The sequence below is a fragment of the Urocitellus parryii genome, chromosome 15, assembly GCF_045843805.1.
Source record: "Urocitellus parryii isolate mUroPar1 chromosome 15, mUroPar1.hap1, whole genome shotgun sequence".
NCBI lineage: Eukaryota > Metazoa > Chordata > Mammalia > Rodentia > Sciuridae > Urocitellus > Urocitellus parryii.
In genome coordinates, this window is record NC_135545.1 from 25,889,801 (window position 1) to 25,904,200 (window position 14,400).

Consider the following 14,400-nt stretch of genomic DNA (forward strand, 5'->3'; position numbering starts at 1 on the left):
GGGAATACTTTCTATTCTTGGGCTGTTTTCAGTAAAAGCAGAACCAGGAGTGGACAAAAACACCCAGCAAGGGCATTTAGACTACAGTGGAGGTTTAAGCAAAGAGCTGCTATAACAGAAAATTAGGAAAATAAGATGGGGCTGGATTAATAGGGAGTATCTTCTTAGTTCAAGTTCAGACTGAATGAGCTAGGTGATAGGAGGCTCCAGCAGCTCCCCAGAAAGTGAGGGAGCCACAGAGTAAAGGCACTGAAGCAAGGGAGGGGACACATACCAAAAATGAAGGTCTTAATCACAGCAAAGGCAATGGAAAGGAGAGAATGAATACAAGTAAGATAATTCAGAAACAACAGGAAAGTCAGTCATGTTGAACTTTTCAGCCCTGAGTAGTAGAAATTAGGCAGCTGGGGAGAAAGGAGATACGGGAAGAAATTAGACTAGTTGTATGAAATAGAAAGTCAATTTAATAAGAAATTAGTAGCACAGAAATGCAAACTTGATTCAACACTTACTTTTTAAGATAAGCTGTGGAGAAGACTCAACAGCTAAATGTCCTACTGCAGCTTTACAAGTTAAAAAGTAAGCATCTAAGATTTTTGTTGTTAAATCTACGAATGACAGGAGTTACGACTATTCAGATCTTCAAGAGCACTGTGAAATTTGTGAAATAGGCAATAAAAGGACCCACTCCCATCCCCAGAGAAGTCATTTGAGAGGCAATTATCAAGAACATGGGTTCTGGAAACAAACTCCCTACTTCTGAATATTGCTGCCCTACTATAAATGGGAAAATTTGGAGAAACTCAGGTACCTGGGAGGGTGAAAGGGTTCAGGAAATATCCTTCTTATTTAAGCCACTTTAGTATATTGATTACTTCAAATTGAGAGCACCTGAGGAACAGCAAATGAAGGGAGGGGCTTTCTCAGAAGTTTCCTGATCTGACTGAAGGCAAACCTTCCAAAAATGTCCAAATACCGCCGTAGAGGAAACCATCACCTAAAACCACAAGCTCCTACTACTCTTGTAGCTCAGGATGCTACAAAACTTCAATCACCTGGCTCTTGTTCCCGATCATACTCTGTGGAACTCCTTTGCATATATGCACAATTAAAAAGGTTTTTCTCCTGCTAATGTGTTTACTGTCAAGTTTATTTCAATTACTCAGAGATCTTTTTGTAGGCTGAATTACAGAACCTCCAGTCGGTAAAAAGCTTTTTTCTCCCCTACACAGGTCGTATTTCTTTTTTTTTTTTTTTTTTGGCTTGGGAAGGGAAGAAAGGAGAGGTATGGGAAGAAGTAGTCTAAAATGCTGATTTAGATACAAGGTGAGTCACCACTTCAAGTTTCAGTTTCCCCAGCTGATAATTTAACAAGAAAAAAGGGAGGACATAAAAGCTACCTCATTGGATTTTTTTTAAGGGCTGCATTATTCCGTAAGTATTCGGAGTAAAGTCTGATATGCAACAATATTATACAAATGTTAGTTGTGCAAATTATTAACCCAAGGAATAATATTATTTTAAACATTCTGATTAAATACCCTACTTCTCGACAGTCTCTGAATATTTACTATCACGGTTTTTTCCTGATCCTCAAGAGGGACTGAGACCCTTCAAGGTTCAAGAACCCCCTATGGAGGAGGTCTGGATGAATCTGGAGCTGCGGGCCTTACGCACATCCAGGAGGCGGCTACAGATAACAGGCAACGTTTCCCAGTTAAACACAGTGCCCTGTGCTTTATACCTATCACCCACTTCCATCCGCGCGACAATGCTCCAAGGTAGGTGCTTCCACAGCACCACTTTACCAATAGAGAAACTGAGGCTCCCGGGATTAAACCGCTAGCCCAAGGTCACATGGTTGATGTGCCTCGAGAAGGCAAATTTTCGCCGGCTCCCCAACACTGCGCTCTCAACCCCAGCGCTGGGGTCAGGGTGGGTGGAGGGAGGGAGGGAGGAGAGACTGGCCCAGCCAAGGCCGCGGGCCGGGCCGGGGAAGGAAGGCGCGCGGGGGCGGCGGCCGAACTCACCTTGGCGCTGTGCACCGCCTCCTGCACCCCGCGGAGCTGTAACCAGATGCGCGCGGGCAGCGGTTCTTCAGCCCCGAGCGCGCCGAGCACCGCCAAGTTCACTCCGAACAGGCCCTCGATTCGGCCGCGACTCCGCTCCAGCAGCGCCGCCTTCTCGGCGGGCGCCGTGAACTCGTCCAGCACCGCCCGGGCCGCCATGGCGGGCGCGGCCTCCCGCGGCGGCTCCGGGGGCCGGCGGCGGCGACGCCCCCTCAGCGTGCTGCCGCTACACCCGAGCCCGTAGGGCGGCGCCGGCCGTCCCCGGCCGACTCGCCCCCACCCCCACCCTCCCGCCTGCAGGCCCGGCTACACCATCCCGCCTCAGTCGCCACAGCTTGGCAACTGCGGACAGCTATCCCCTACGCCCCTTCACCGCCACCACCGCGGGCCAGGCTCCGCCGCCGCGCATGCGCCCCGCCTGCAGCCGTCATTGAAGTTCGCCGCCCCCTTGGGAAGAGCGGGTAGGTAGAGAGAGCGCGACGGAAGTCTACGTCATGCGCGTTCACCATGTTGGTTGAGGGCAAAACCACAGTTCCGAAGGTCTGAGCGGCCTTCTTTGATGAGGGCTCAACGCTTTCGGGCAATCTAATAATGCAGATTTCTGGTTTTATATTAATACGCAGATGGGACTTTTTCTTTTTTTTTTTTTTTTCTTTTCTTTTCTCTCCTACTTCCCTCCCTTACACCCACCCTCTTCCTTTAAAAAAAATGATGATAGGGGAAAGAAAATGGGAATGCCCATGGAGAACTGAAAAGTAAATAATAATAGTAGTAATAAGACAATTTCAAGAGTGTGATTTCTGGGAGGGAAAAGGTAGGGAATGTGTCATGGGAGAGGCACAGAAGTAGGGAGTTTTGAGGTTTGCTCATGATTTTACGGTGGAACTGGGACAAATAACCCCAGATCTAAGATTTTTTTTCATCAGTAAAATCAGAGATTACACGGGGGGGGGGGGGGGGGGGGGCGGTACTAGGGATTGAACCTGGGGCTTCACACATGGGAATCAAGAGTTTTGCTACTCAACTACATCCCAGCTGTAAAGGTTACATTCCGTTATCTCTAGGGCCTTTTCCAGATCTTATATTTTCTGAGTCATGGAGAACAAATTGTGGGAAAAGTATTAGTTTCCTCCTTCTGAACTAAACATGTGGACGCGGCAGATAGTTGGAAACCATGGGAACACCACTGGGCTTCTCTGTGTCTTAATAAGCCCTCTGTAAAATGTGGGTAACAACAACTCTTACTTCCTACTGAGAAAATTAGTATAATGCCTGAGCATTAGGTATTATTATTGCTAAATTAGCAAGCCTCAATTTTCATGGAAAATCTTGTGTAAACATGTGGAACTTGTGTGAGCTTAGGAGCCTGCTCCCTCTGTGTCCATTGACCCTGGAGGAGTGGAGGATCTAAAGATGTTTCAGTTGGAAATGCCAAGGGTGATGTCTTGGTTAAAGGGATTATCCCAGGTAAAACCTGACAGGGATCCAGGCTGCTGGGGTTTTCCATATGTTCCAGAAACTCAGTCAGGTGTTCTCCTAGTGCCCCACTGAAGAGATGACTAAGCACAGGGAAGAGAACCATTAGGCTCACAGACCAACAGCTTCCTCTTGCCCTGGGCTTTTGTGATGTCTACACAACCGGCAGCCTTGCTCCATCAGGTAGATGACCTGGTATTGGCTGAGGCAGATCAGGTGGAAAGTACAGCCTTGATGATACATTGCACCCAGACCTGCAACATACCAGTAAGGCATGTTATCAGGATAACCTGTTATTTCCTGTCTTCTTAGTCACACTCAGTGCAATTGCTATATTGTTCAGTAACTGGTCAGGGCTTTCCCCTGGGCTGGTTCCTGTTTGCTTCCAGTGACTTCCAGGCCAGTGATTGTTTTAATCACTGGGTGAGGAGGGAGCCTGCCTTGAAAAACACACAAGAGTCCTTTCCTCTCCACCCTCTAAAAAACACCCCACCCTAAAACAACAGAAGTAGCACACACACCCATAAAGACAGCCATTAACTATACTCAGAAGACACTGGGTTGGTATGTTACCAAAGATACACAGTTTTGGGGTTCTTTTCCTATTTAGAAGTCTTGCCAGTTCATATTTTATCAGTATTAAGGAACTCTCAAGCTTTTCTGCGTGTAGGGAACAGATAGAGAAATGAAAGTGCAATCCCTCCACCCTTTAAAAAACTCCCCTGTGCTGGGCACAGTGTTCAAGGTAATCCCAGCAACTCAGGAGGCTGAGGCAGGAGGATCACAAGTTCCTGGTCAACTTAAGCAAGATTCTGTCTCAAATAATACAAAGCGCTGGGGATATCGCTCAGTGTAGAGCGCCCCTGGTTTCAATCCCCAGTACTGAAAGAAACTCCCTTGTGCTGGTTGTGGTGGTCCATGCCTGTTATCCCAGTGACTCAGGAGGCTAAGGAAGAAAGATCATAAGTTTAAGGCCAGCCTGGGCTGTTTAGTGAGACCCTGTCTCAAAAAAGAGCTGGAGCTATGGCTCAGTGGTAGAGTGCCCTGAGTTCAATCCCCAGTATCACAAAACAAAAAAGCCAACAAGAACACTTCCTTGCCTCCTACATTCTCTAACCACACCTTCCCTTAGTTGGCCAGTGTTGTCCGTCTGGCTGTGAAGCCAGATTTAAAGTTAGGTAGTCAGTATAGTTAGGTAAGTCGGGTCTAATAGCATATCGAGTGAAATCTAAAATGGAGGCCATGCTGATAATGATTCCGGAAACACAGGACAACTCATGGAATGTTAATGAAGTCCTGGAAAGGCCCTAGGCCAAAATCCAACCCAAAGAAATGTTAATGGAACCCAGGAAACAGCCCCCAACACATTTGGAGATAGCCCATCCCAAGAAGTGATAATGAAGTCCTTTCTGCCCAGATTACCTGTGTCCCAACCCTTTCCCCCTACATTCCATCACCAAAACTATAAAAAGGGGAGACAACCGCACTTCCACGGATTCCACCTCTTGGGTCCCCTTCTTCCTCCGGGAGAAGTCTTTTCTGCTGTCCTTTAATAAACTTCTAATTTCTACTCTGACCTTGCTGGGCGTGCTTCTTTGGTGTTATTCTTCAACATTGGGGAAGCAAGGACTCGTCACCGGCCGACTTCGGCCAACTTTGGTAACAGCTGGATTTACCAGCCTAGAACAACCCAGGCTGGTAAGAAATCTTTCTGGAGTCTGTTCCAGACACTCCCTGTATTTTTGTCTAATCTCCATATTAACCCCATGAGATGGGGTTGAGGGAATCACTTATTACCCATTCTCATATTTTCAAGGTAGGCAGGTAGATCCCCAACTCTACTCCCCAGTAAGGCCGAGTGTGGAGGACAAAAGGTGGAGAGATTATCTAGTTTTCATCCACCTCTCACTCTTCCCCACAGCAAGAGGGGGATTTCCCTGAGTAGTGGCTTTCTGAGAAGGTTCAGTTCTGGGTTAGAGCACCATGCCCAACTGAACAGGGTGTGCTACTATCTGCTGTCTGCAGTTGCCTACTGTGTTACCGACTGGGTGAAGTATTTTCGCCTCAGCCACATCTTCCAGCACAGCTTTTATTAGTAATAAAGATGACATTGATCTCTACCTTTCTGTCTGTTTTTTTTATTTTTGCAGAGCTGGGGATAGCACTCACAGCCTTGTGCATGCTTGGCAAGGGCTTTATCACTGATCTGTGTCTCCAGCCCCTGTATATCCGCTTTTATTTCTCAGTTCTGGCCTCAGAAGGGGCAGAATGATTGTTTATTGGCTTCCTAAAACTTCGATCCATGGATATTTTAAAGATGAGGGCTGGGTGTGGTGGTGCATGCATGTAATCCCAGGTACTCAGGGGGCTGAGTCAGAAGGATTGATAGTCATGGCCAGCCTTGGTAACTTAGCAAGACTCTTCATCAAAATAAAATAAAAAGGACTTGGGGCATGTAGCTTGGTGTTAAAGTGCCCCTGGGTTCAGTCCCCAGTACAAAACAAAACAGAAGCATAGAGAGATTCTGGAATGTTCCACAAAGCTGATAAGATATTAGGAATGGGCAGTTGAACCAGGGCAGTGTGACTCTGCTGAGTGTTCTTGCATTGCTAGGTCATAATAATAACAAACCTTTATGTGTAAACAGCTTCCTTTTTTGCCCTTGTAAAAGGTAAGCAAGAAGAGACAATGTGTTCTTAAACCCCATCCCCTAATGCTTGGATCTTATTTGCCTTGGGGATGTTGCTCAAAATAGACCAGCATGTTGGAATGTTGCTGGGCCCCCCAACCAATCTGATTCAATCAGATTCAAGATGCCCCCTGGCCAGCAGTGTCTAGGTCAATGTCCTCCTGGGTTCTGTGCTGGTGCAATCACATACAGGGCTTTAAAGTAAGAAACAGGAGTGCAACTGTAACAGAGTCCACTTGATGCTTTGACCATATCTCTTGTCGCTTTGAAACTTACATGTACATGTTTTTTCTTTTTCCCAAACTTTCCCAAACTTCTCCTCTCTGATCTTCTTTTCCCTAAACTCTCTTCCCTGATATTTTCCTTTCTGATCTCCCCTCCCTAATCTCATTTTCCCTGAATCATCTCTGTAAAAGCCTTCTGTGGTCAGGTGCAGTGGCCCATGCCTTGGCTTTGGGAGGCCAAGGCAGGAGGATCAAGAGTTCAAAGCCAGCCTCAGCAAAAGCAAGGTGCTAAGCAACTTAGTGAGACCCTGTCTCTAAATAAAATACAAAATAGGGCTGGGGATGTGGCTCACTGGTTGAGTCCCCCTGAGTTCAATCCCCAATACCAATAAAACAAAACAAAACAAACCCAAAACAAAACAAAAAATCCTCTTCCTACTGATGGGAAGATGTTCCTATTGATAAGCAGAATCGCAGCCTTTGGAGTAGGACTCCCCTGTGTTTCTCCTTTGCAAGCAAAGCAACAAACCCTCTTTTTCCTTTTTCTCAAAACTATATCCTTGTCATTGGATTGGCATCAGGGACAAGGACTGAGGTTTTGGCCACAAATTTGGTGACCCAGATGGGACCCGAGAACAGCCCCCCATTCTGCCTGGAACCCTACTTTCCAAGGAACCCCACTTCCATGCTGAGGATTCATGGTGCTGATGAGTTGTTGGGAGCTGACCTCTGGAGAAATTGGGAGACGGTGTGAGTTTACAGACCAAACCAGAGGAGCTGTAAAGGGAGGGACCGAGGGACCATCCCAGCAGCTGCTGCAGCTCATTTTGCTTCGGGGAACTCCAGCCCTCCCTCCCTGAAGTGCACAAGTTGCTCCATCAGTTGCTCTGCTTTGAGAAAAAGGAAACTGAACTCAGGAAAGTAGCTTCAACTTTGGCCATTTGGTAAGCTCCCCCAGTGTGCACGCCGAGACGCTCCATTCTACACACCTGGTTCCTCTTTGTAGGAACATCTGGTCCCTCTTCATGGGGACATCTGTGGCACCGCTAGCGTGGAAGTCATGGTTAAGCTGGAGTTGGGAACTTGGGATTTTCCCCTATCTAGTCTATCTGTTTTCAAGGTTTCCGTCTGTTGGCCGGTTTGGGAATTCCCTCTGGTTGTCCGCTTTGTTTGAATCTGCTGCTGCCCCTTTGCAGACATGGCCGACACTGCATTGATTCTATGGGTAGTCTCTTGGGAAAGATCTTGACTGGTCAATTTGTAAAGGTTCCCATCTGTCAGCCGTGGTTTGGGGGTTCCTCTCTGGTTGTCTCTTTCTGTTTCTTTTTTGCACAATCTTGCAATTGGAGTTGGCCTGTCAGAGTAAAGTGAGTGGTAAAAGGGCCACATATAGGTCTATGTGTGTTTTACTGTCATGATCTGGCTTTTAGGTAACTTTCTAAAATATTGTACAGCCTTACAGTTGGAGTTGGACTGTCAAAGGTAAAGTAAGTGGAAGAAATTTGTACTTTCAGTTTTGTTTTAAAGATTCCCGTCTGTCAGCCCTGGTTTCAGAGATCCTCTCTTATCTGTTTGTTTTTTGTCTGTTACTGGCCTTTTAAGACATGGGTCATGCTGCACTGATCTTACTGGTAGTCTCTCGAGGACAGAAATCTTGGCTGCATAAGCCACCTGTAGGAATAAGCCTGTCTAAGAGAAAGATAAGTTTACTCTAACATAACCTGGCCTTTCAATTTTTGCGTGTGTGTGTGTGTGGGGGGGGATTATTATATAATCTTCAAGCTGAAGTTGTCAGGGGTAAAGTATATGAAAGTGATTCTGTATGTACAGGCATTTATGCAGTTGCATGATAGGGGGTCTGAACCATCAGGAACTAAGTTGAAGGGGACAAAAGGGTGCCTCTGGGGTGCAAGGGGAGCAGACACCAGAAGAAAGGGTTAAAAAGATTTAAATCTTGGGGCTGGGGTGGTAGCTCAGTGGTGGAATGCCTACCTAGCATGTGTGAGGCACTGGGTTTGATTCTCAACATTGCATATAAATAAATAAAAATAAAGTTCTATCAACAACGAAAAAACTTTAAAACATTTTAAATTTTTGAATTAAAAAAAATCTTTTTTTTTAATCTTTTAAACCCAGTGCTGGCACTCCCAGTACTATTTCTCAGCCTGGCCCCAGACAGCCACAGATCATCTCACTGTGAGTAAAGGACACAACCCTAAAACGGTGGTGGGGGGGGATCCCAGAAAAGCTGCCCGGGCAGTAGAAAATGGCCAAAGAGAACCTGGCCACTGCCCTGTCTTCCAGCCCCTTTGCCCCTGGGTGGGGGTGTGGAGGCTGCTGGCCACAGGAATGTGGTGGTGGGTTCCAGCACTCTTAGTTTATGACCTGAGGAGACTGGCAGAATAAATAACTGCACCCAGAAAAGAAAAAGACAGAAACTAAGGTCAACCGTGTTTTGTACGCAGCTTCTGCAAAGGGATCTCAAGGAAACCTAAAGAAAGGGATAGAAAAGTCCTCCTCCATTGCATACCAATATGCCCAGTTCAAGAAAAAGGCCCAAGAGGAGCCTCTGAGTACAACGGACAGTAGGAAACTCTAACTTATAAAGTTGATGGCGTTGTGATAGTGATAATGGAGGTAGGTCAGGCTAGAAAACGTCCTGTGCTCCAACCCCTTGAATGCAACCTGGGAGAAAAAAGATTAACCCACAATTTTTTTTTATTTGTTTGTTTTTGTAAATGATGGATTGTCCAAACCTTTCCTGGGATGAAATTGGTTGTGTAAATTAAATGCACATAAGATCTGTTTTGGAATATGAATTTAAGAAAGGGTCCAAAACTACAAAAGATAAAAGAAAGTCATAGGTATAGAAATATATGTCAGTATGGAAAATTAGAAGATAAAAGAAATGTCTCCTGATGAGAAAGTATTTTGTCTGGTAAAGTAATATTCCAAGATGAAAGAAGACAAAACTTAGAATGTAAAGGAGTTGTGAATGTTTTAAGTAAGTCACAGAAGGTTTGCAGAAGGTAAATCTCTAAAAGTTTGTGTTTGTGATTAAATTGGCTGTAATTAGCAGTCAGTTAATTGAACTTTAATGTACTGATATGAAACAAAATCTGAAACATTGATCTGCTTTACCTATGAGATAATTTTCTTGTGGTTTGTTAGGTTTTATTATTTGGGGAAACTAAGTCTTAAAGGAATTAGGGTTGTGCCTGTTTCAAAGTCTTAAATGATTACTATGTAACTGGTTAAACAACTGTTTATTTAGGTTCTAACAATATGATTGACATCCTAAATATATGTGACTAGGTATATACATGCATCTGAGAACTGTATCTGTCTAAGCCTTGTCTAAGTGTTATGTAAAAGTTTGTAAAATGAAAGTTTATGTAAGTTTACTGGCAAGATAACCATTAAGTGCTCTCTTTTATACATTGTATCTGATGTAGAAGGGCTCCACTGTCATTTGAAGACCTGCCTTATATCTGTTTGCTTTGACTAAGCTAATTTCTGCTCATTAATTCTGTTTCCTAAATGTATAAGAGATTTGATTTTTGTTAACCCATTCAGACCTGTGATTATTGTTACTGTATACTATGTATATACTGTATACTTTAAAAGTTAGACTAGTTAAATATAAAGCTTTGGAGAGCACTTTGCCAAGTTGGTGTTCTCCAAACTAAAATTAGGTATAGCAAAAGTCTTGGGTTTGTGTGGAAATAAAAAATTTGGTTGGTATTTATTTGTGTGTTTTATGTTTTATAGCTGAATACAGTAACCTGTTGTCAGTAAGTTAAGTATACAATTTTGTGTTACTCTTCACACTGGAATTGGAATTTAAGTGTATTTTTGGAAGGTATTAAGGAGAACCTGATCTGTTTAAAGGTGACATTGTAAAACACGAAAGCATTCTGCCTCACTTTTTCCACAAAAAGAAAGTTAAAAATCTCTCTTAGTCTTTCTTTGACTCATGTTTCAGATGTAATGTTGTATTATTTGTGAAGAGATAAGGCTCTGCCTCCCACCTTACTCCATGTTAGAATGGCTCCAAAATAGTCTAAACTTCAGCTCATTTAAAGTTGTATTCAAAAGATTGATTTGTTTTAAAGATTACTATTATCTCAAACAGGGAATGTATATGACTAAATAAAGGTTCAAGATTATAAAAGTTGGACTGGGCTTGTAAGTCAGTGGCAGAGTGCTTGCCCAACATGTGTGAGGTACTGGGTTCGATTCTCAGCACCATGTATCAATAAATAAAATAAAGATCTATTGACAACTAAAAAAAAAAAGATTATAAAAGTCATTTTTCTTTGTTCATAGCTATCACACAAACTGAATATGTTTTTGCTCCGTTATTTTATTTTGTACTTTTCTTGTAAACCTGTTGCCTATTAGTGTTTTGCAGAGATACTGCTTCTAAACAACAACAACCACCTGAGTTAATTTGAGAGAATAAGCATCGCATACAGGATAGATAGTATATAAAGCTGACTTCCTACTAATGCTAATACCAATTAAATGAGAGGGGTATCTGTAAAATTATAGATATTGAAGTTATAACCTGTTACTCCCTCTTAAAGACTGGTGAAACTGCCTTGCTGGGTCCCAAAGTCAAGGAAGTAAAAGGGTCAAGGAAAAAGCATCAAACATTTTGGCCCTTGCCCTCTAAGGTCAGCTGGGACCCAAGAATGACAGTACCCTGCTTTGGGCCCTGCAACCCTGTTGAGTCACCCGATTAGCAGATCAGGGAGATGAAGAGGACCCCAGAGAACAGGAAGCTAATCAGTGCACATTTTACAAAGAGGAGGGTCATTGGAGATGAAAATATTCCTGATGCTTCCAAGAGAAGCCACATGAGGTCAGCCAAACCCCAACCCATCCTGGAAGGTGGCACCACTGGCAGAGGAAAGCTAAAGGAGCCAGGAGGCTTCACACATGTCCCCAAGTGTGATCTCTGAGAAATCTTAGCTGATTCTGAAGAGTAGATAGGAAAAAGGTCAGTTTTGACCAACTTGGGTTTTTTTTTTTTTTTTAAGAGAGAGAGAGAGAGAGAGAGAGAGAGGGAATTTTTTTTTTTAATATTTATTTTTTAGTGCTCGGCGGACACAACATCTTTGTTTGTATGTGGTGCTGAGCATCGAACCCGGGCCGTACGCATGTCAGGTGAGGGCGCTACCGCTTGAGCCACATCCCCAGCCCCCCAACTTGGTTTTAAACATCTGGCAGGAGAGTATGATATAAAAACAGAGTCCTACATGGGCATTTAGAAGGAAAAACAATGGTTTTTATTTTTAATGTAACTTAAAATGAACACTGGTGTCAGCCCTACCAAAAGTAAGTTAAGCTGGAGGTTATAAAGGAAGGGTTCTTGTGTGAGAGTGAATAACAGTAATGATCACAAGAGTCCCAAATTTGTCCTTGAGTTAATTTGAGTCTGATCTCATAGACCTACAAATCTCCCTCCCCTCCTACATTGATGACCGTAATCTGTTTTTTTCAATGATAAGATTATGAGTGTCTGTCCTCTTGGTTTTCAGAGACTGGCTGAAATATTGATCATTTTTTGTGATAATCATTTACAAAAAAAAGTAACGTTCTGCTGTCTTTGTGTTGTCGTAGCATGACCCCTGCCGTATGTATTAGCTTATTTGGGTTCTTGCTGACCACCTCTGTTAGATGATAAATAAAAAGATCCTGAATATAAAAACAAAATAACCCAACTTCTCAGTAAGCTTAGTAGACATCTCCTCCACCAACCCTGACTGCTTTAAGATAGCTTTTTTTTTTTTTTTTCAATACAAAGGATTGAACAGGCGGAGCGTCTGAGGAAGAGACCACACAAGAGACTAGCTTCATGTAATTGGCAAAGGGGATTTATTAATTCAGCATGCTGAGGTTCCAGGCTCACTCAGGAAGATAGAGCAGCCCAGAGCCCAGAGCAGAGGTCAAGCAGAGCTTAAGTACACTTTTTGGGGAGGGCGGGGGGCTTTGCATACATCAGAACAAATCATCATGAGGCGCGGGAAAATTGAACAACAACTCTGAGACATGATTAGTACATTCATTGGCGGGAACAGTCTGGGCAGGGGTGATGGGTCACTCCTAAGCGGGGTACACATTTAAACTGATTGGTTTTGGGGCCTGGATACCTACGTGCCAAGCTACTCAAAGCCCTTAGCTATTAAACAACCAGGGAATCAATGGAAATATTTACTGGGCAGTTCCAGTATTGTCCTAACAGCTACAGGGATTACAGGTTCTGGGGGCAGCAGAGGAATTTTAACAATACCTAGTCTTTTACTTTTTAACCCAGGCCTTGCAATTTAGAAACTTTACAATGCCCGGTCTTTTACACTTTAACTCAGGCTTTGCAGCTTAGAATCAGCTTAGAAATTTTACCTTTACAAACCCAAGGGTGCTTAACCACAGAGCCACATCCCCAGCTCTGAGTCACTTAGGCCCTCAATAAGTTACTGAGGTTGGCTTTGAACTCATGATCCTCCTGCCTCGGCCTTCCAAGCTAAGATGGCCCTTCAGCCTTTATAAAGCTGTGCTTCACTACATCACAACAGAAAAAGACCAAGAATGGGGACAGAGTTCTTCTCATACAAAACCAGGTATGGTGTGTACCTCGTTAAAAACTGATGGGCAAAGAAATAAAGTAAAGGTCCATCAACAACTAAAAACAATAACAAGGATAAAACCTGATGGGCAGTGCACCACCACCATCACAGAGCACAGAGAGATCTATGGGTGCACTCCAGTGCAGTCTGCATCTCCATTAACCATAAAATAGTCTTGCTATCAGTGGGGGTGGAGGGTAATCAGCATGTTATTTTTTTTGGGGGGGGGTGGGTGGGTATTGGGGATTGAACCTAGGGGTACTCTACTACTGAAGTTAGCACCTTTTATTTATTTAGTTTTTTGAGATAGGGTCTCCCTAAGTTACTAGCCTCAAACTTGCCATCCTCCTACCTCAGCCTTCCAAGTTGCCGCTGCGCTGGTTCAGTGTTTTTTCCTCCAGTGATGACACCATTTCTTTCCTCTGGAATTTTGATAAGGAAATGAGAACTCCCTCACTTTTACTCCCACAATTTGAGATGCAGTAACCTGTCAGAGATCTAAAACTTTTGTCCAAGGAGATAGGAGGGGGTGGCTGTCTTAACAAGTATTTTATGGGGGGATGCTTTATTTATTTGTTTATTGGGTACTGGGGATTGAACTCAGGATGCTTTACCACTGAGCTACCTCCCCAGTCTGTTTTTTTTTTTTTAATATTTTATTTTGAAATGGCCCTCACTATATTACTAAGGCTGGCCTTCAACTTGAGATCTTCCTGCCTCATCCATCCAAGTCACTGAAGCTTATTCATTAGTTACCAGAATGTTAGGTGAGATACACAAGGTAAGGGGAATGGCTAATAAAAGTCCTAAGAGAGCCCAAAATAATTTTGGCTCTTTTTTAATAATTTTGTCTATTTTTACAAAGATTTTAGGATAGTCTCCTTTAACTGAGTTAAAGGCTAGGAGTAAAAATAAAAACTCCATCCTGAACTTTTTATCTGTTCAGAAGATCCATCATTTCTTCCATTGAGATGCATTTTGGAACCCTAATGAGTCACTTGTAAATCACATTTTAATTTAAATAAACCACTGTAGTCCTAGAAGCCTTGGTGATACAGGAATTCCCTTATCCTTAGTTGTCAGGATACCCAAAGTCAACTAAGATATTCATGGAAAATTCTAGAAACAGTTCATAAGTTTTATAATGTGACTGGGGAGGCTGGGGCAAGAAAATCACAAATTCAAGAGGTAGCCTCAGCAATTTAGTGAGGCCATAAGCAACTTAGCAAGTCAGTGTTGCAAAATTAAAGGTATAAAAGGCTGGGGATGTGTGCCCCTGGGTTCAATCCCCAGTACACACACACACACTC

The 14,400-nt window shown here is 43.5% G+C and overlaps 1 protein-coding gene across 3 annotated transcripts in view; it reads right to left on the reverse strand.

Moving 5' to 3' along the window:
- N4bp1 (NEDD4 binding protein 1) overlaps positions 1-2,290 on the reverse strand; it is a 44,082-nt gene extending 41,792 nt beyond the window's left edge. For 2 of the 3 annotated variants that reach the window (XM_026410225.2, XM_026410224.2), the window contains exon 1: positions 2,031-2,269. In XM_026410225.2, the coding sequence (XP_026266010.1) occupies positions 2,031-2,228 (198 nt within the window). In that variant the 5' untranslated portion in view covers positions 2,229-2,269. Of the gene's footprint in view, positions 1-2,030 lie in introns of all 3 variants that reach the window. The other variant, XM_026410226.2, reaches the window with a different exon arrangement.
- Positions 2,291-14,400: the final 12,110 nt, after the last annotated feature.